The sequence below is a fragment of the Glycine soja genome, chromosome 19 (assembly GCF_004193775.1).
Source record: "Glycine soja cultivar W05 chromosome 19, ASM419377v2, whole genome shotgun sequence".
Taxonomy (NCBI): domain Eukaryota; kingdom Viridiplantae; phylum Streptophyta; class Magnoliopsida; order Fabales; family Fabaceae; genus Glycine; species Glycine soja.
Window position 1 is genome coordinate 7,512,338 of NC_041020.1, and position 22,282 is coordinate 7,534,619.

At 34.5% G+C, this 22,282-nt stretch overlaps 3 protein-coding genes across 4 annotated transcripts; 2 read left to right on the plus strand and 1 right to left on the minus strand.

Moving 5' to 3' along the window:
* Positions 1-1,288: 1,288 nt before the first annotated feature.
* Positions 1,289-2,440, minus strand: LOC114399377 (agamous-like MADS-box protein AGL103). Its single transcript, XM_028361566.1, has one exon. The coding sequence runs from the start codon at positions 2,363-2,365 to the stop codon at positions 1,415-1,417; it is 951 nt and encodes a 316-aa protein (XP_028217367.1). The 5' UTR covers positions 2,366-2,440; the 3' UTR covers positions 1,289-1,414.
* A 12,282-nt stretch (positions 2,441-14,722) lies between these two features.
* LOC114399957 (two-component response regulator ARR14-like) lies at positions 14,723-17,131 on the plus strand. The gene is made up of 5 exons (XM_028362187.1): positions 14,723-15,273; positions 15,614-15,766; positions 15,851-16,201; positions 16,317-16,393; positions 16,617-17,131. Exons 2-5 carry the CDS (start codon positions 15,700-15,702, stop codon positions 16,869-16,871), a joined length of 750 nt encoding a protein of 249 aa, XP_028217988.1. The 5' UTR covers positions 14,723-15,273; positions 15,614-15,699; the 3' UTR covers positions 16,872-17,131.
* A 558-nt stretch (positions 17,132-17,689) lies between these two features.
* On the plus strand, positions 17,690-21,116 carry LOC114399080 (protein ABA DEFICIENT 4, chloroplastic-like). 2 transcript variants are annotated; one of them, XM_028361184.1, is made up of 6 exons: positions 17,690-17,871; positions 18,364-18,604; positions 19,368-19,468; positions 19,981-20,109; positions 20,193-20,312; positions 20,736-20,845. In XM_028361184.1, the coding sequence occupies exons 1-5, from the start codon at positions 17,827-17,829 to the stop codon at positions 20,310-20,312; spliced, it is 636 nt and encodes a 211-aa protein (XP_028216985.1). In that variant the 5' UTR covers positions 17,690-17,826; the 3' UTR covers positions 20,736-20,845. The 2 variants fall into 2 exon arrangements, with proteins under 2 accessions (XP_028216985.1, XP_028216984.1); XM_028361183.1 differs by having other exon boundaries at positions 17,696-17,871; positions 20,193-20,281; positions 20,736-21,116.
* The last annotated feature ends 1,166 nt before the right edge of the window (positions 21,117-22,282 follow it).

Genomic DNA, 22,282 nt, shown 5'->3' on the forward strand with positions numbered 1-22,282 from the left:
TTTTGATGGTTAGGTGTTTGATATAATGTCTCAATCAAGAGCTGCATCTTCTTCAAGTATTAGCAACATTGAAGTAAGAGTAAAATATTAAAGGAAAATTGTTATTGTCTTAAGAAATGTCCATTCACAGGGTCAATTGTTAATTTTTTATTGAGTATTTAACAAAGATGTTAAGATAATTTCGTCTGTTCACATATTTCAATTGATGTGTTAACAAATGGGGGGTAAAAGTAATGTAAAAAAAGAGAAGAGTATCAGATGCAATTTGAGAAAAACACATTAAGTGCGAGTGTAATTCACTCAAAAATCTTTGTAATTTGATTTGATGAAATCAATATTAAATTACGGTAATATGTACAAATAAATTGATCGATTAATTATATCCAAATTTCTTTTAATGCACGCATAGAGTATATACCTAAAAGATTAAATTTGGTTAATCATATTGATTTTGTCTAATTTTCCTGTTGGTAATTAGCTAGGAAACAATATCAAGTTATACAATAATTATATATATATATATATATATATATATATATATATATATTTATTTATTTATATTTATTAAACACACATCTTGAATATTGTTTTTTTCAAATATGGCTAGGTCATGAAAAAACCATCAACATCAAACTAAACTAATTGACCTTGCCACAAAACTTTCAGCAATTGAAATAACCAATATAAAAAATCATTTTTCTACATCGGTTATAGTTACAATCAATATCAAAAGTCAAAATCATCTATCTTTTATTAGAAATGATAAGATATATAAATTTAAAAACTTGAGTGATAAAATTTACAAAAATAAAACTTAGATGATAAAATTTACAAAATAATAAAAATTAAAGGGTAAAATTTTCAATTAAGCCTAAAAGTTAGGCTTGCACACAATTGAAGAGGTCACCTTAAGATGTTTTCCTTTTTGTGATAATTTTATTGATAATCAAGAAAAGACCTAAAGTGCAACTTTTCTTTGAGCAGCAAATGAGAAAATTTATTAGAAGTCTTGGATAGGACACAAGATGTGATCCCAACCAAAACAGAAGCAACACTTACAGCCTCAAATAGCTAGATAAACAGGATTCTCAAAATTACCACCTATACAGCTCCTACACAAAAACTACATCAGCTGAACGCATAGAACAGGAGCTAATAGCAGCATAAACTTCAGCTACATAAAGTCCACCTTTGAACAATGAATTAGAAGAAATACTAAACAGCATAAATAATACTCTGAAACTACATATATATGAAAACAAAACCTGCACTTTCTGCCAACATAAAACCAAATTTTCCAACCGAAATTACCACACTTTCAAGCATATAATATAAATGCCTATAACTTACTAAACTAAATAATAAGAGCATCAAAATCAAAGTCTACTCAAAGTTCGCCATTTAGAAATTCACATTATAGCAATCTGTTTGAACTTTGAAATCCATCCGATGGTGGTGGCAAGACATGCAAAGCTCCTCCTCCTTGCTCCTCATTCTGAGATTGAACTGGAACATTTTGAAAGATAGATTCATTAGGTTGACTGTCCCAACCCATAACATCACCACAACCTGGTTGATTAGACCAATCAATAGGTCGATTAATCCAGTCCTCAAAGTCACCAAATTGATCATTAGTCCAGTCCATAAACAAACCAAGTTGATTAGTTGAATCTAGTGGCACATCAACTTGATTACTAAAATCTACCATCTCATTCTTATCACTAAGTGGCTTTAAATCTTCAAATATGGGTTGGCTTTGAGGGATGTTTTGCAAGCAATTGAGTTGGCTTGGATATGAGGAGGTAGCATTAGCACTTTCTTGCGCCATTGTTGGAATGTAACCAAAGCAAGCATCAACTTGTTGCATGTTCATTCCATGATTACTAGCTCCATCAAACTGATTTATTGAATTTGTAAAATACACCCTCCCATTATTGTTAGGAGTTGGGGTGATTTGGCTTGGAATATGGGAGGAGGAAGCACTTCCCCAAGCCATGTTTTGCATGATGTTGTTGGCTTCACTTTGATGCTTGTTTTGCAACACATGATCACAAGCCATAATCTTAGCATTCACCTGAGTAATTAAAGCCCTCAATTGCTTCTCTTCCATGTTTATGAAACTTGGATCCCAAGTTGGATACTTGATGTTACTGATCTGTTTATGCACTTTGGAAATGTCAGCTTCAACCATGTTCTTCCTATTCTCAAAAAAGTCTTCAATACCAAAGGTCTTGGGAGGTCTCTCATTCTTCTGAGACTCATACTTTTGAAGGATGGAGTGTACCAATACAGCCTCTTTAGGCCAAGTTACTGGTCCAACATGATCATTATCATACACAATCAAGCAGGCTTCAACTCCACACATCTTAGTAAATTGATCGATTTTTCTGATAAGTACGTTCCTTCTCTGCTTTAAAGTTGCTAAACGACATCTCTCATTCGAGATGCATTTCATGGTTATTCTTGCACGACCCATATTCTATAAAACAAACAAACATACAAAAATTGTCAATAACATATAACTTGGTTACAAAATACGATTTTTTTTTTAAATCAAAAGAGTCATGCCTTTGCATCAAAATAAGAGCTATGTTTCCAACAAGGTAGATCCTATAACCCATAAAGATCCTCTGCTACATGCTCTATATTATTGAAAATAGAATAAAACATATTATAAAAGACTAAAGACATAAGAGGGCTACCCCTCAAAGTTAACAGCGACTAAATTTATAACTAGGGAGATCAATAATAATAACTTTTAAATTACCTGGCAGAAGGAAGAAGAAGCTGAGTGGAGAAAGTGAAAAGGAGATCAAAGCCTAAAGAGAAAAAGAGTGTTTGTTACCTCAGTGATATATATATTTAACACCCAACCTAGCCTATTCTCCATCAAATCAAATCGCGCGTTTTGGTGATATAATTGATTGATTTATAAGATTTGGTCTCTGTAATATTTTCTATAAATTAATTTTAATTTGATCAAATATAAATTTCAATGCAAGATTTGGAGGTCGTATGAATTTATTGATTGATTTGAGTCTAATAAAATTTAGAATAAATTGGTTATCATTGATGTAATAGGTAATTATTATATATATGATATGATTTATGATAAAAATTGATATAAATTTTCTGGTAGTAATTATTGTCAAAATATCTAAATTAGATTGAGAAAATAACAATGTTGGATTTTCGTTGTTCAACTTTATCTTCTATTTGCTTTTCTCACCGCTCCACCTATTTAGACAGGTGTAAAACGAAATTGTTATAAATACTAATCCAATAATCCTAACTACACCAATTATAGTACTAAATACAACTCCAAATTCTTTCACTTAGCTTTCTTGATTCTGAGGTCAGAAGCTGTAACAATGGCCAAATTCGCCACCGAGCAGATGGTTTCCTTTCAATTCCTAGCAGGTCTTAGGGTGCTTGCGGTTGATGACCCCACTATTCTTGAAACCATTAAGAAAATATGTTTTCAATGTTATATTATCATGGTTAGTTATTTGTACATATTTAATTGTTAATGTTTTTTAAAGGGTAAATAGTTATTTTTATTCTTGAATGTGTAGTGCGTGCACTAATTTGTTCATAAAAAATGAAAATTCAAATTTTAGTTATCGAAAATGAGAAAAGTGAAACAAATTCATCTATCTGTTAACTTCTATCCATTACCGTTAATGAAAGAATCCACCTGACACATTCAAGGACGAATTTGTCATTGTTCTACACATTCAGGGACAAAAATGATTATTTACCTAAAATATAATTTAATTTTTATCTTATTTCCCTTTTTTAATCGTTACAAACATACGTGATAATAAATACTAAAAATATAGGAAAACAAACATAAGTAAGAAAAAACATAATAATAAACATAATATTGATTAATAAGTATAATTTGTCTGTTGCTATAAAATTTCTATTATGATAATATTAGACAGCAACAAAATCAAGTTGAGTTTCATTTTTTTTGTGTAAGAATTAACTTAATGATTCTGCATTTTTTCTAAGTCTCATATTTTGGATAAGCTACTGTCACATTAGAAATTTTAGAACAATAGAGAGATTATGCTTATTAATTATTATAATACTTATTATTATGTTTATTTTAACTTATGCCTGCTTTCCTATTTTTTTTAAGTACTTGTTGTAATGTTATGTTTGCAACGATTAAAAAAGAAGAGAAAATGAAGATTAAATTATATTTTGAATAAATAGTCATTTTTATCTCTGAATGTGCAGAACACTCACAAATTCGTCTCTTGTTACTTAGACTCTTTCATTAACAGTAAGGAATGAAAGTTAAAAATGGATGAATTTGTCTCATTTTTTTCACTTTTAAGAACTAAAATTTGAATTTCTATTTTTCGAGAGGATGAATTTATCAATACTCTGCATATTTAGAAAAGAAAATGATTATTTTTTTTTTTAAATCGTGCAGTTGTTGATTTTGCCTTAGTTGTTAATTTGTAACTTTTATTAGGTTGTAATGCACGAGTTGATATTGAGTGCATAGACGGGGTTGAGGATTATTATGCGGAGTTTGTTTTGGTCTGGTTGTACATATTTTAGCTTGCTCGACTTTTTTCTTTTCTTATATATTTATAAACAGGATGTTGTGACCGATGCAATTAGGAAACAATCCCAATAAGGTAAGCACCCTTTTGCTAAGAAGATCAAAACCCACCCGCATCATATAATATATAAATGATTAAAATATATTTTTTATTCATGTAAATATATCAAAATTTATATTTCGTTCTTATAAAATTTTGTATTTATTTTTTGTCTTTGTAAAATCATAATATATTAATTTTTAGTTCAAAATTAGGTTTGAACTCATTCAAACCTGCATGATATTTTTTTATATTTATATATTAAAATACAATTTTTTTGTTATAAAACACCACAAATTGTAAAAAAATATACAAAAATTAAAATATAATTTGTGGAGGTTAAAAACCTGCCACAAATGACAATTTCTTTTCAACATCATAATGACTTAGTGCCATCACCATCAAACATCATAAAAAACATTCTTGTACGAATTTCTTCCTTTCTTCACTACTCCCATCGTTGGAATCCCATCGTCAGAATTTCTTTCCCTCATCCTCGACCTTCAATAGTGTACAAGAGAAAGAGAAGGAAAAGAGAAAGAGCCTACAGGTGTCAATTTTTTATTGGATAGGCATTAGACACGTAGGTTTTGATTCATCCAAACCTAGTTCCAAGCTTAAAAGTAGCACATTGTGATTTTATGAGGACGAAAAACAGATAAATTTTTTTATAGGGACGAAATTCAAACTTTTATATATTTGCATGGACAAAAAACATTTTAATTTATATAAGTATACAAGGAGAGAATATACAAAACACTTGGGGGCAAAACCAAACCTAAGGCAAACAATGTTAAGAAAGCCTATAAGAGGGAGGCTCCTCTGTCTTTATCTAAGCTATTGTTTAATAAAAAAAATGGAGAGTCCCACCAAGTAAAACCTAAGTGCTGAGCACCAAAAGAGGCAAGTCTATCATCATTAGTCTTTCAATATATGTGAGAGATCCTAAAATTGAAAGTAGAAATTAAGTAAATACAATTAGTCCATCTATTATATAAAGTCCAAGAACCAAAGAGCTGGTTTTAAAAGCTTGGAGAAGCAAAGTGGAGTCCATTTCCAGCCAAAGATGACTCCAACCTCTGTCAATGGTTGTTTCAATAGCAATAATAGCCACCATAACCTCTGCAAAAAATGCAGTTTGAACCCCTAAGTTAAGAGAAAAATCTCCTATGAAAGAAACATTATTGTTGATGAACAATCCCCCACTACTAGCCATACCAAGGCTACCCTAGGCAACCCCATCAGTGTTACATTTAATCCAAGGATGAGAGGGAAACTTCAAGAGAACTTGCTTAATAGAGGTATCCTTCCTCGGATGACTGCTGATTGAGAATCTAAGAAGCACGGACGCGGCACTTCAACGCGTGTCCCGCGTTGGACTCGCACCGGACACGACTCCGGTGCGACGCGGTGTCCATTGCTTCCACCGTCACCGGACACGGTTGGACAGCCGGACACGCACGATTGGATGCGGTCCAACAAGTGGACGCGGACACCTCAACTGTTTTTAATATTTAATAAAAAAAATGCTTACCAAATATGAAAACGGTTCTCATTCTCATGCCTTTCTTCTTCGTCTTCTCCTTGTCGTTTCCCACAAGCAAACCAAACGCCTCCCTCACTGCACGTTGTCGCCTCCATTTCCCCGTGCAGGTAAGCCCTTGTTTCTCTTTTCTAATTTGCTCAGCTGCTCCCTGTTTCTTTTCATATGCGCTGCACGTCGTCGCCTCCCCTGTTTCTCTTTTCTAATTTGCTCAGCTTCTCCCTTCCGTGTTATTGCTTTTTGTTTCTTTTTTGGTTTTTGGTATGCGCTGCCCTTTCTAGTTTCTTCATAGTGAACAAACATTATTAATTTATTATTAAGATAATAGATACTATGAATACAACAGTATAGGTATGGCAGACCTTGTCGAAAGCAGGTATGACAAGCCTTATCGAAAGCTTTTTAAAAGGTCACTAATGTTTTACTACTCTTTTAAGTATTTAATTTTTAAAAGGTTTTTTATTCATTTTTTTTCTGAAAGCTTTTTATTTGTATTAGTAAAAAACAAGGTGATTTCTCTTATAATACGAAACATTCCTTAATTTGGTGGCATTTGGTTGATAAGCTCGTAGCTCTTGCATAGTGTTTTGGTTTAGAATTTAAATGACTGCCTACCTCTAATCATATCCTGTTTTGAATAAAATTAAGCTACAACATGGCCAGTAAGACAAGAATAGCATTGATTAGAAATTACTTTTTGTTGTTTGTTTTTTTACTTAGAAATTGTTTACATTGATTTTTATTTTTTTTAAATTGTTGTAGAGATGAGTGCTTCTAGTCCTAGTCAAGCTAAAGAACAAGATGACGATACCAAACCAATGTAGCTGGAGATGATTTTGGATCACTTGATGATTGTGGTATTTTTGAAATTGCTAGTTTGTTTTTAGATGAACCAGAGTTAGAGGGTATCTTTTTCAATGATGATTGCTAATTTATGGAATTCTTGAAGACTTGAAGTTGCTAATTCATCATCTTGCTTTATAATTTTTTTTTTGGTAAAGAAACAAAGCGTCCAAATTGTATAATGAAGTCTTTTAGTATTTTTTGTGAGACTCATTATCATAGGAAAAGTTCTTTTGAGATGATGATGAATATATAAATCTTGATTTTCAATTTAGATCTTTTATGCATATCGCTCATATTTAATTTTATGTAATTTTATTTTATTTAATTATATATATATATAGCCGTGTCCGTGTCCTATATTTTGGACATTACAGATGTCCACGTGTCCGTGTCCGTGTCCGTATCGTGTCTGGTGTCCGTGTCAGTGTCGGTGCTTCATAGCTAAGAATCTTTTGAGGAAATTAAAATCCTCAATGGATTTGGACATGGTTCTAGATGAGATAGACCCCACAATATGAAATGTTGTAGTAACTTTCATAATGATGTCCTTGAAAGGTAAGTGGTGACCTTCAAAATTGATGGTATTCCTTCTAACCCAGATGTTAAAGATTGAGAAAGTAATAGCAACCAGCACCACATCCTGAACTTGAGGAGCCCTCTTTTGAAAGCAAAAGGAGAGAAGATTCTGCATAGAAGATAGATTCAAAAAGCAGCCAAGGATGTTCCTAAGCCAATCCCAGATTTCCAGCACAAAAGGACAAGATAAAAACAAATGATGGATAAATTCATAGGCACAATTGAAATTGGCACAAACAGAAGTTGGGATGATCCCTCTCTTCCATAAGTTATCATCCGCAGGAAACTTATTTTGGATGGCCCACCAAAAAACCACAGACTTCAATGGCGGGATAGACTTGTTCCAAATAAATTTTTCCCAGTGGACATGATTAGCTTTAGGGAACAAGAAGAAATAAGCCACTTTGAGGGATAGGCCTCCATTTTGGGACAACTAACAAACCAATTTGTCATCATATTTAACAAAAGGTATGGTTAACTTTTGAATATCAACAACAATATCAAGGAATCTACTAGATAAAAAAGAAGGGAGATTCCATTTACCATGCAACCAAAAATCACTGACTTTGGCTTTAAGAGTAGAGTAAGCAGACTTGAATTATCCTTCCCAATGAGCCAACTTGAATTACCAATAATGAGACTAATGATATTCTTGATACCTGTACTATCCAGGACCCACAAAATATACATGGCATCCTACATGACACTCAGAGACGTGAGTCCACCCTCCACGTCAGCCCTGCTACAGAAGCGTGGACGCCTGACCCTTAGCAGTTGGGTTCCCTAATAAAAAGGTTTATCTCTAATCTACTAATATTCAAATGTATTTTGAAATCTTATCTATTGGTAGGTAATTAATTATCTATAAGGTAACACATTATCTACAAGGTATGATTATCTTCTACCTTTTATCTATAAGCAAATATTTATTTCTAACATTTTCTATAAACTCCCGGCTATTATCTATAAGCTAGAAATTATTTGCAAAGGCTTCAATAGCCCTAAAAACAAGGACCAGCAGTCACACCCAATTTCTATAAATACAGGTTCCATCGAACCCCTCTACACATGATCCATCACACACTCAACACACAAGCAACAACAAGCTTGTGCCCCTCTCTCTCTTCCACTCACTCGAGCTATACTTAAGCATTTACTTGCTTTACTTTCCTCACTCATACACGACACATGGTACTTCTTGTACGACTCAAAGGAGTTAAGGAAATCCCAGGCTGAGCTGGAAGGAAGCTGGAGGGTAATGAGTCGAGTGCGCATAATCATAATGCGCACAAGTGAACTCTTCTTTTTCTGCGTCCTCAATTTTTGATTCGGAATGCAAAAGAACGTTTGCATCGTCTAAGTCTGAACTAAGTGAAGGAGAGGAGCGAGGGGTGGAGATTTTGTCATGACAGGGGTTACCACCGAAACTGAGGGGGAGCTTGGAGCAAGGTTTGGAGATGCAGAGGAGTTCAAAGTTGGACCAACTCTTGTCGTAGATGTGGGCTTGGTCGAGGCGGCAGTCGCCATTGAGGACCTCAATGACGGTGTAGTTGATGCAGTTCTTGAGGTCGAGGAGGAGGTCAAAGTTGCGAAAGCCGACGTTAATGTTGACAATGACAACAGAGAAGCCCATGTGGTGGGGGTTTAGGTTTGGGGTTTTTTGGGGGTTAAGGTTTTTTGTGGTTCAACTGGAGGAGAGGGGAATGAGGGCAAAGGAGGAATATGGAGTTGGGGGCGGTGGTAGCACCGAGGAGAAAGTGGAGAGAGGGTAATGGAAAGAGGAGAGAGGGAGAAGGAAAACAAGAAGAAGACAACAAGCAAGCGAGAGAAGAGAACGGATGTGAGGTTTGTGAACATGAGAGGAAAGGACGTGAGGGGGAATAAAATTAAAATTGTCCACATTCAAAGATGATTTCGTGAAAACCGTCTTTGAAATGTTCATTGTATTTACAAAATTGTCATTGTTATACAAACAAAGACAATTTTTCGACAATCATCTTTGACATTGCGTTGTAAAAAAGAGTTGTTTTAGTAGTGTTATTACCTTCACGATATATGTGGGAGACATCAAAACTTATAGAATCCAGAAGAAATAGACAATTTGCCCATCTAACTTGTAGCTTCTAGGGGACCAACTTTGGCTATTTAAAAGCAGAAACAACCAAACTCGAATCACATTCCAGCCACAAATGATGCCAACCTTTACTATGTGCAAGTTCAATAGAAGTCATAACAACAGAAATTTCAGCATGAGTAGCACAATTTATTATGCCTAGCAAAATAGAGAAACATCCAAGCACATTCCCTTGAAAGTTACAAAAGATGCCACCCCTCTAACAGGACCAATAACTCCTTTCGCAACCCTTTCTGAATTGCACTTTACCCATCCCAACAAAGGGGGTGCCATGTAATTTGCTTGATAGAAGGCGCCTTGGCCACAAATTAAAATAATTTTATTATGTAAAATTATTTAAATTTTCATTTTTATAATAATTGGTTTTACATAAGGAAATAATTCATAATTTTCTTAAAAAATAATACTTCGGCTTTAGAATACTTTAAATTGAAACTTAGGTAAAAACTATGAAAATTAAGAGAGAGAGAGAGAGAGAGAGAGAGAGAGAGAGAGAGAGAGAGAGAGAAGAAACAAGTCGTGGATAAACTCCCGACTTCAGCTTTACAATTAATTATCAAAATAAGGAGTGTCCGATGAAGATATTTGAGTGTAAACCTATCTCTTTGATAGGTTGTATGTATGAAGTGTTAGCTAATCTATTGGAAAATAGACTGATAAGGGTGACTCAACATATTATTGGGGATACTTAGTCAACTTTCATTCAAAATAGGAAGATTTTGGTGGGGGTGCTTATAGCAAATGACGTTGTAGATGAGGCCATAAGGAATGGTAGGGAGTTGATTATGTTCAAAGTAAATTTCAAGAAGGCATATGATTCGATAGACTGGGAGTATCTTATGTCTACTATGGAAGGGATGGGTTTCCCAGTAAAGTGGACGAAGTGGATTTATGAGTGCTTAGTAACGACTTTGGTCTCTATGCTTCTGAATGGTAGTCATACCAAGGAGTTTCACCTTGGTTGTGGGTTGAGATATGGATCCTTTATCACATCTCTTGTTCCTTATAGCTGCAGAAGAACTGAATATGTTTACTCAAATGATTCATAAGAACGAGTTTTCAGGAGTGCAGGTGGATGGCCTGTGTCAACAAATATCCCACCTATAATTTGTTGATGATACCTTGGTGTTTGGAAGCAAATTTTAGTCTAACAGTTGAGCAATAAAGGTGGTATTCAAACTATTTGAGGTAGTTTCTGGCCTTAAAGTAAATTTTCCTAAGAGTTTGTTAGTGGGAGTTAATGTATAGGAAACTAGTTGGAAGAAGCGATGTTTGTACAAAATTGTAAAGTTGGTAGGTTACTTATGAAATATTTGGGGTTACCTATTGGTGTTGATCCTAGGAAAAAAAGAACATGGGAGTTGGTCGTGGAGGTAATCAAGAAGAGGCTAAGGTCTTGGGCTACAAAACAATTGTCTTTGGGTGGAAGAGTATTGGTGATGAGAATCCTGAAACTGGCCAAATACAGGCTAAAGGCCCAAGTGGAGAAGGGCGAAGGCCCAAGTGGAGAAGGACAAAGCCCCCGAGTGGAGAAGGATGAAGGCCCAAGTGGAGAAGGATGAAGGCCCAGATTAATTTGAAGGCCCAAGTTAAATATGTTTTTTAGTTATAATTTTTTATTTATTGTAATTTTGGCCCAAACTGTTTAAAAGACCCATGTCTATTTTATCTTTTTGTTCATATACACTATAAGTATTGGTTTTTGTTTTCAATAAAAAAAAACTTTTGGCATTTGATAAAATTTGGTGAGAGTTTCTCTCTGGGTTCCTTGTTGAACCAATCTCAGACTTATCAAGGTAATCCTTGTGGCGTCTACCCTGACTTATCTTCCTTCACCGGAAGAGGCGTCTACCCTGACTTATCTTCCTTCATTGGAAGTGGCGTCATCCAAATCTCCATAGCCTGTATCAAACGTTCTGCCCCGTAAGGTTCACATCATCTGGTATCAGAGCTTCGGCTCTTGATACAGGTTCTATCCTATCCTATCCTATTTTTTTTCTTTGTAATTTGTCTAGGTTCGTGTTTTTGTCCTTATTCTGTTATTTTCGTTCTTGTTTGCATCTTGTTTCGTTCTTGTTTGGGTCTTGTTGCATTGTGGTGTTTTGTCCTTGTTCTGTTATTTGTTTTCTTGTTTGTGTCTTGTTGCGTTCTTGTTTGTGTCTTTGTTTCGTTCATGTTCATGTTCTTGTTCTTGTCACGTTTTTGTTCTTGTTCTTGTTTCTTGTTTCTTTCAGACTTTGTGTCAAAAAAGAAAAAAAAAATCTGTTTGAGTTCTGTATCAAGTTAAAAAAAAAGTTGCAGAAATTTTGAAAAAAAAAAGAGAAAGAAAGTGGATGTTCGATCTTTGAACACGAAATTGAGGCAGTTAGAGGTGTTTCATTTGGCAAGAAAAGCGTGGACCAGATCCCCTTATCTAGATTCTCCTCTGAATTTTGAGCGTTTTGATATATAGTGGGCCTCAAACGGACAACCGTAGCAAAAGTTATGAGCATTTGAAGTTTACTGGTCATATGTGTTATCTTATCTGTTATCCTATCTACTATCTTATTTGTTATCATATTTGTTATCCAAATTAAATCTAAATTTGTTATCCAAATCCAATCTAATATGTTATCCAAATCAAATCTAATATATTATCCAAATCAAATCTAATCTTTTATCCAAATCAAATCCAATCTGCTATCCAAATCAAGTCCAAGTTTTTATCCCAAATCAAATCTGTTACTCAGTCTGTGATAATTATATTGTCTTTCCTTTTATTTTATATTACCTTGTGTGTCTAATTTGGTCCATTCAGGAACATAAGAGAGAACATGAGTGGTAAAAGGCAAGAGTGAAAACATCACACAACAGCCTATATTGAGAGCATCAAACACGAGTGAATTACCATCAAAGAGAGAAACACATGAGTAGAGTGTGGTGAGGTCCTGAATTTTTTTTTAATTACTGCAAAATTCTTTGTTCCTTAATCATGGCAAGAGTTGGTGACAATGGTGGTGTATATCATCAACTAGACAGATCTCAGCGCTTATTTCTGGACGCGATGACTACACAAATGCAACGTTTGTTGAACCGTAACGAAGAAGAGCTCTACAGACGAATAGCCAAATCTTCCTTGTTTACTCTTAAACCTTTATCCCCTAGAGAAGTGTGTGATGACCAAATCAGAATGAGAGAAAAGAGAGAACAAGAGAAAGAAAATAGTGAGGCACCACAGAGGAATATGAAAAAGAAGAGTGATACACCCGAGGATAAGAGTGATACACATAAGAGAGAGAGTGATACACATAAGAGAAAATTTAATTATTTTGCAAAGGCGAGTGAAGTGAGGAAAGTGTTACCTGCTCATGAACCACTCAATCTACAGTATTGCAAAGAGAGTAAAATTTCTACTGATAATTCTAATGAGTTTACTATTCCTATTTCTCCTAGTGTTCAACCCTTATTGCAGGAATTTAAAAATGTCTTTCCTAAGGAGATTCCTCATGGACTGCCACCTTCAAGACACATAGAATATCAAGTTGATCTCCTTCCAAAAGCTTTATTGCCTAACAGGCCAACTTACAACAGCAAGCCCCAAGAGACTCAACATAAGGATGCACAGACCAAAGTTGAGTATGTGAAAAGATTGTATGACCAAGTGAAGGTGCAAATTGCAAAGAAGAATAAAAGCTATGCCAAGCAAGCTAACAAGAAAAGGAAGGAAGTGGTACTTGAACCTGGTGATGATCCTGGACATTTGAGGGCAAATGTTTTCCAAGAAGGAGGGAATGATGAGAATCCTGAAACTGGTCAAATACAGGCTAAAGGCCCGAGTGAAGAAGGGCGAAGACCCAAGTGGAGAAGGACAAAGCCCCCAAGTGGAGAAGGATGAAGTCCCAAGTGGAGAAGGATGAAGGCCCAGATTAATTTGAAGGCCCAAGTTAAATATGTTTTTTAGTTATAATTTTTTATTTATTGTAATTTTGGTCCAAACTGTTTAGAAGGCCCATGCCTATTTTATCTTTTTGTTCAGATACACTATAAGTATTGGTTTTTGTTTTCAATAAAAAAAAAACTTTTGGCATTTGATAAAATTTGGTGAGAGTTTCTCTTTGGGTTCCTTGTTGAACCAATCTCAGACTTATCAAGGTAATCCTTGTGGCGTCTACCCTGACTTATCTTCCTTCACCGGAAGTGGCGTCTACCCTTACTTATCTTCCTTCACTGGAAGTGGCGTCATCCAAATCTCCGTAGCCTGTATCAAACGTTCCACCCCGTAAGGTTCACATCAATTGGTGTTTTTGAAGTTTGTCCTATTTGAAATTCTGATCTATTACCTCTCCTTCTTCAAGATTCCTTCAGGTATTGCTTCTCAAATTGAATCTCTTTTTAAACATTGCACTTTAGGATTGAAATAAGGACCGTAGGAAGATTTATTGGGTGTCACGGGAGAAGGAATGTGTGCCAAGGAAGTAGGTGGTTTAGTGGTGAGAGATGTGAGAAGTCTTAATTTAACTCTTTTAGAAAAATGGAAGTGGAGGGTGATGGTTGAAAAAGGGAGCTCCTGGTATAATGTTTTAGCAGGCATCTATAGGGAGAAGGGGCAGATTTCTAGGAATGAAAAGAAAGGCTTAAGTTGGTGGAAGTCGATTTGTAAGCCTGAGGTTGGGGTAGGGGTTGAGGAGTTGGTGGTTTAGTGATGCTATTGTGAGGAAATTGGGATTAATTAAGGTTTTACTTCCTAAAATTTTTTGAAATTCAGTTTTTAATCTCTAATCTTTTTTTTTTCTGTCTGGTCAAGGTCACACAAACACCAGCATTGGAATAAAGGTAAGGAATAAAAAGTTTAAGGATAGGGCCTAAAATCAAATTTAGAAAAAGTTTAAGGATGAAAAATTTAGTTAACCCAAAAAATACCGGCCAAATGATCTCCGTTAATAAAATAAAGATATTAACAACTAAAAACTATTATAAAAGGATTTTTTCTTTCTTCAGCTTCTAGCTTCTCTTGCTCCCATTCTTCCTTTTTTTTTTTTCTTCTCCGCGGACAATGTTGGTGGGGGAGCCGACGACAAAAGCAATGACAAGTTCGTAGATTCAAAAATCAAATTTCCTTTTCTCTCTTTTTTTTTTTTTTTCTTTCTTTCCCATATTTGCTCCTTCCTCTCTTTCCACTTCTCCTTTCTGATCCCCTCCACAACTCCCAACAACCACCACACTTTCCCATATACAAACATCAACAACAACCAAATCCCCTTGAACAAATTATAAAACAAATATAAGAAATCAAGAACAACGAAATCATAGAAATTGAAAAATAAAAAATTGAACAAATTTAAAACTAACTACAAAATTCATATCCGAGAGGCCCTTTTGAAGAATTATAAAATAGATGTGAAAATGAAGGTAATGCAACAAAAAATCAGCGGAGAAGAAGGCCTCGTCGGAGGGTCATGGGGTAGGGTCATCGAAGCCGAAGAAGCTGGAGACGAGGGTCATGGGGTCGAGGTTGGCATTGCCAGCGACGGAGAAGAAGGCCTCAGCGGAGGGACACAGAACGTAATGGTTAGGTAAAAAACTGACATTTTGTGGCAATTTTTATCCGGCAATATCTTTATTCCCTTTGATGGTATTAACTTTAAATGAATGGAAAGACTACTTTAAACTAATTTAAAAATAATAAAGAATTAAAATAACAAAAGAGTAATGGGTTTTGTTTTGGGGTTGCTTTTTTTTTTTTTCCCCTGTATTCAGGTTCATAGGCTAACTTGGTACTCCTTGTACCAGTGTTAGTGTTTATTAACAATAATCTGTTTTCTTGGCCTTGTCAAAAAAAAAAAATGTTACTGTTTCTTATAGAAAGTTTTGTTTTTTATTTTTTTTTGTTGATAATTCTTTTTTATGATGCAGTTATCACATTCTCTGATGCCCCACTTGCTTTGAATTATGTACGGGAAAATAAAGGTTGCGTTGATGTGATTCTAATTGAAGTTCACATGCCAAATATGGATGGCTTTCAATTCCTTCATCGTGTGGGCAAGGAGATTAATGTTCCTGTTATCAGTATGTGACTAATTAAACTTGTTCTATAAATTAATTTTTATGTATGTTTTGGACTTGTTTTGCTTATCATAGTGCAATATGCAGTGATGTCTCATGATGATGCTACGAGTGCTCTGATGAAGGCTGTTACACATGGGGCTTCTGATTATTGGATTAAGCCTCTGCATCAAAACCAATTCAGGATTTTGAGGAAGCTTGTTGCTAGAAAACTCCGGATTGAAAATAATCCACCAAGAAAAGATAATTCTGATTTTGCTTCTTTTATTGTTGATGCAACAATGAGCGTCCCAAAAAAGAGAAGCTCCAATTCCAAAGAATTTGATTTTTATGAATCGGATGATTGTTATGCACCCCCAGCAAAGGAGCACCGTGTAGTATGGTCAGAAGAACTGCATCAAGAATTTGTCAATGCTGTGATGCAAATTGGGCTTGATAGTATGATTATTTCTTCATTTCATATGATTATTTTCTTTGTTGGTATTCCAATACATGAATATATGTCAGACATAATCGTATGCCACTTAAAATTTTCGCCTTGATTGTTTTTCAGAGGCAGAGCCAAAGAGGATTCTTGAAGTGATTAATATCCCTGGTTTGACAAAAGAGAATGTTGCTAGTCATTTGCAGGTTGGTTTCCTTATGCATTTGAAATTTAGAATAGTTCAGTATAACTTCTATAGTCAATTAATTGAAATTTGAGTGTAGCTGGTATGTAGAAGCTTTAAGCATAATTGAAATGTAGATGCCAATTAGTTTGTTTTCAATCCAAACTGAGGTACTTGCATTTTGTGGTTCTAAACATGTAATTAATGTTGTTTCTTTATTCTTGGTAATTATTTGTGATTGGCAGAAACATAGACTTTATTTGAAGAGATCTAGTGGAATGACACTGCAACAAAATGGGATGCCATTTCCTAACACAATCTCAGGGATTACAGAATCCAATATTGTTTTCAGATTGTTTAAAATGAGGTTTAGTGGAATGACACTGCATGTTTATAGAAGGGTGGTTTGTTATTCAGACTCCACCTTAGATATTGATGATTTGGTTCTAAACAGCTTCCACCAGTTTCACCTATTCAGCAATGAGATTTTCAGGATTTGACAGCTTTTGAATAAAGATTAGATGGTCTCCTGGAAAAACTTGGGGTGGAGCATGGTGATCCCTTGGTGGTGCTTACTGGTCCTCCTTTGTCTCATAGTCTAGCTCTTCAGGCGGATATGATGGGAATTCATTTCCTAGACTAGTTTGTAGTTTCTGTCTTGTTTTTTTCCCCCTCTTTTCTTCTTGTAACAAAAGCAAATATGGAAAGGATACTAGCTAGTAGCCATTGTTGATAAATGATATATTAAATTGTTTTGACAGCTTCAGTGTTTTGTGAATGCAATGTATATTAATGATAAAGGGATCATTCAATTTCAGTGTTGGAAATTACAAGAAACCAGACGTATATTCATTTAGGCTAAATTTTAATTTTAGTCTCCATATATTTTTGAATCTGCGATTTTAGTATTCTTATGATGACATGGCGCGCATCTGTTGTAAAGCAATAGATAATTAATTTTAAAAAAAAAGAATTATAAAATTATGCATATTTTAGAAAGGGAAAAAAATAGTAATTGGCTCTTCCAAATAAACAGATAAATGGTAAAGTGATGACCCACTAAACTAAGATAACTTTTGTTCCATTGGTCAACTCTAGGAAACGTAACCATCTTAATAAAGAACTGAATTGTAAGACCCACAAAGAAGTGTAAGTGTGTAACAGACAAAAGATGATGCAAGTGGTGAGTGTAGATGTTGTCCTTTTATTTAGCAAACTATTTGGTGTTACGTGCCTTTACCTGTCTTCCATACAACTCTAACTCTTTCCAATTAGTGGGCACTTACTCTTTTGTCTCCTTTTTTTCCGGGTCTGTCTGTTCTTCTACTTTGTTTCTCATCAAGTGGAAAGTCATGTCACGTTTATCTGTTGTGCATTTCATTATATTATATATTAAGTAGCCATTGTTGCTGAATGTAAGTAATATTGAGTGTCCTCCTTGGTTTTGCTTCAATTATGGCTTTCTCTTCTTTCTTTTCCCATTCTCCATTGGCATTGAAGGTACAGTTTCCATGTCTAATTGATATGCTCCCAGTGCTTCTTTTTTCATTTGAATCATGAGTTGAATGAATATGATATTACTAATGAAAATGGCACTAGTGTATCTTTTCATATTGGAGATTGATGTTTACCATTCTATGGATGGATTTATATGCTAAGGGACAAGTTGGTACTACAAAGGAGTTATATATGTCAAAAAGTTGGTTCTTTGTGTGTCATAAAACCCATAGATTCATGCAATTGTCTTGCACACATAAAACTATCATTTTTTTTCACTTCTTGCTATGAAACTTTGCATTTGGTCTGAGATAATAGAAAGAATGAGTTTGTTCATGTGATCCTTGCATATTGAACTGGGTTGATATGTTATTTATATAATCATCTGCACAACCTGGTTATTTTAAACAAATCAGATGGACCAAGTACTTTATTTATTCAGATTGATTGTGGGTTCAAGAAGGTTGCTTACAATTGAGGTTCTATTTCTTATAGATTGATCGCTTGGGGCAGACTATAAAACCTTGTGGTACAGTTGAGAAGGGGCAAAAGTTTTCTTTCCCTATCAGAAGTAATGGTGGTGAGCTTGAACTTTGTTACCAGAGTCAACTTAATCAGAGAAGTAGAGTCAACCTAATCAGAGATTGGAGTTTCATAGGAGGATCAAGAATTGTTGTTAAACCAAATTTCGTGAGATTGGTTCCTTTTCGAAAAGCCAGTCGTGTCTATGCTTCATGTAATCCTTTTTTGTGCCACATTTACTAAATTTGAAACTCGTTTTTACTATACCAAGAATAGTAAGTCTGGAACCGGTCCAAATTAATTTAAGCACTCTAACAAGGTTATGTTTTAAGCATTTTTGGTTTTGCACAAAGATGGTATTATCACATGTCACCTAGTTTTTTAGCTAGAAGCTGGAGGTTCTGTTATAGGTCTCTGTTCTTTAAATTAAATTAAACTTGAAGTTACCGAATAGAGGAATTGAGATATGGGAATGCATTTAAAAAGTTAGCTTGCCTCTTGTGGTGGGATCTCCTTAACCTAAATTATTATTGCACACTCAAAGCAATGTCAACTGTGTATTACCATATTAATTGACCTTTTTACTTTAAATAAAGTACATATTGGAAGAGGTGCATGTTACACCTGATAAAATTTTGTAAATGATTCTGCAAGGATGGAAATCTTCTTTTTGTTTTCTTTTCATTATTCTCTCATTACGCACAGGGGAATTGATTGAAGGGGCTAAATTACTTAAAATCATTCTGGTTGAGTGTACAAAAGTTTTTTTCCATGGTTTAATTTTTTTCTATTTTCATGCATAGTATAATATGGATGAATGTGTCTATTATTCTATAAGACAAACAGTGTCATTCAATTATCATAAACTCTTTTGGTCTCATTTATACTATCTGAATTAATCTCATTGAACATTCCCGTTTTTGGTATAACTGGTGGTGACTATTTCCTATATTAATTTTTCTACCATCATGTTGTAGGGTTGTCAGGATCACAACTTGCTAGCAGCGCCTTTACACTGGGAACAACAGCAGTGCTACCATTTTACACACTCATGGTTCTAGCTCCAAATTCTGAGCTAGTATGTTTCTTTCTATATTTGGAAAGCATCTTCAATTTGTTAGCTCTTGAGAATACTATAATTACCTTTTTATCACAAATATATGTAACATGCATGAAAATATTTAGGACAAATTACACTGACACTCTCTGTGGTTTTTGAAATTTCCAACATCACCCTTTCCCTGTTACCGCCTACAATAACCGGCCTTAATTGTTTGAAACACATTACACCATGTACTCTTGTTATATGGTGTATCTTTATAAGAGAGTTACTACAGGTGTTAAAAAAGTAAGGATATCATGTGAATTTTCAATAAATCACACGGGATGTCAATGGAATTTGTCCAAATATTTATGTTATTTGCTGATATGCATATAGGCTCTCTTTTTCTCCTTTCCTCTGTATATATTTGTTCTACAGTACCAAATTATATGTTGGGTGTGTTCTGATATTCTTCTTGCTCATTTGTTTTGATTTCTGTAATTCATGAGACGTGCCTTATTCATTTTTCCTGAAATTCAAAAATGCAGACTAGGAAGTCTATGGAAAGTAGTGTACCATATGTAGTGCTTGGCATTCTATATGCATATTTGTTGTACCACTCTTGGACCCCTGAGACAGTTGGACTTATTTTTGCAAGTAAATACTTGCTACCAGAGGTGTGTATTCATCAATAAAGTTATATTTCCCTTTCCAAAACAGTTATATATTACTGTGTTACCTTCTTTTATACTCGGTGCAGCTGACTAGTATAGGGAAAATGTTCTCCAGTGAGATGACTTTAGCATCAGCTTGGATTCACCTTTTGGTTATGGATCTCTTTGCTGCAAGGTTCTGCATCATTACTTTTCTTTTAAATTGAGTATGTTTTCAGTGCTTGTAAATATAATTGAAATTGATTTTAGTCCTCCAAAATTTATGTATTTTGGTCTTTAATTTTGAAATGTTTTAAATTGGTCCCATCATCATTTAGTAGTGATGTGACATACATCTAGACATAGACATGTAGTGTTAATGACCACTTTGTCGTAATGTGATGTGGCATGTCTAATGTCTGGTACATTCCAGGTTGTTAATAAGGGGTGATAGGGAGATTCTTAAAACTTCAACAATATATAAAGACTAAAACCAACAAAAAAAAAACAATTTGAAGGACTAAAACCAAAATTAGCCATTTTTGCAGTGAAAAACCTCTTTTATTTTCTTCTGCAGTTTCCTCCTTAATATTTCTACATTGTTTTATCATTCCTTAGTTATTTTTCTAATAACATGTATCTGTATGCAGGCATGTTTTTCTTGATGGATTAGAGAATCAGATAGAGACTCGGCATTCAGTTTCTCTGTGCTTGTTCTTTTGCCCTATTGGGGTTCTTAGTCATGCCATCACCAAAGAAATGACTAAAAGTGCCAGAAAAAACAAGCACAGCTTATAGAGGGCACCTACTTGCTTTCCCACATAACCAAAAAAGAAATTTAATTGAAGTTTAAGAGTTTCAGAAATTCATGTTCAAGTTTTTAAATTAAGTTACTTGTAATTTTGTTTGGAATTGTTTTCCCCTCAATCAAAATACTATTAGTATTTTGTTCCATCTCAAGTGTATAAATTATTTTGACTTGATGTTCATTACATTTTTACTTCAATTGCAAAGAAAGCTTTCCATTTTCATCCAACCTTCTTGACAATGAAACATGTTTTGTCAAGTTGCTGCACCAGGATCCTCAGGGGCATTATATTTGTCTAGAGGTTATACTAAACATGAGAAGTTGATAAGGTATATGCAACCAAACATCTTATTGTCAAGCATCTTGTTTCAAGTCATAAGTTTATTTGTTCTTCGAATTAACAAAAGTTACAAAACTGCTAAGAAAATCGACTGAAAAGCATTTTTGTCTAATAAAGAGTTAACATTTAATGTGCTTGTCCTCAGGAAAAAAATTGATCTGGGGACTGTGATAATAACAAATCATTGACGTTTGACTTGTGTCTCCAAAATTTTGTTAAGCCTAGTTGTTAAGCATGTTAATATTGTGCAATTGAAATAGGAATAAAGTTGAAAATGTAGAGTTAATTTGTTTTTTTGGTAGACATATGTAGTGTGCCTTTGTTTCCAACCTAAAGAGATGAGATAAAAATGAAGATTAAGGTTGACTCAGCTAGTTGCATTGTGTTAGCTAGGCACTAGCCTTTGTCTAGTCTTGTATCAGCGTGTTTACTGATGTAGCTCCATGTGGAGCTTGTAGGCCTTGGATCTTCTTCATCAATGGAGTCTTTTGCTTCTTGAATTTTAATGGCAGCAGAATGGAGAAGAAGAAGAGTTGAGAGGAGACGCCACTTCAAGGAGAAAATGAGTCAAGAAGAAGCTCACCACCATAGGAAGCTATGGATAAGAGTTTGAAGGTAGGAGAAGATGAGTGGAGGGAGAAGGAGAGAAGAAGCACGAAATTTTGTGCCTCAACAGAGGTCTGAACTTTGAAGTGTAATTCTCAAATGATCAAAGTTGAAAAAATGCACACACATGACCTTTATTTATAGCCTAAGTGTCACACAAAATTGGAGGAAAATTTGAATTTCTATTCAAATTTCACTTGAATTTGAAATTGAATTTGTGGAGCCAAATTTTGGAGCCAAAAATTCACTAATTATGATTAGTGAATTTCAGTTATGGTTCAGCCCACCAATCCAAGATCAAGTCCAAGATTCTCCACTAAATGTGCTTAGGTGTCATGAGGCATGTAAAGCATGAAGGACATACACAAAGTGTGACTATATGATGTGGCAATGGGGTGTAGCAAGAAAATGCTCACCTCCACCTCTAAAATTTAATTGGATTG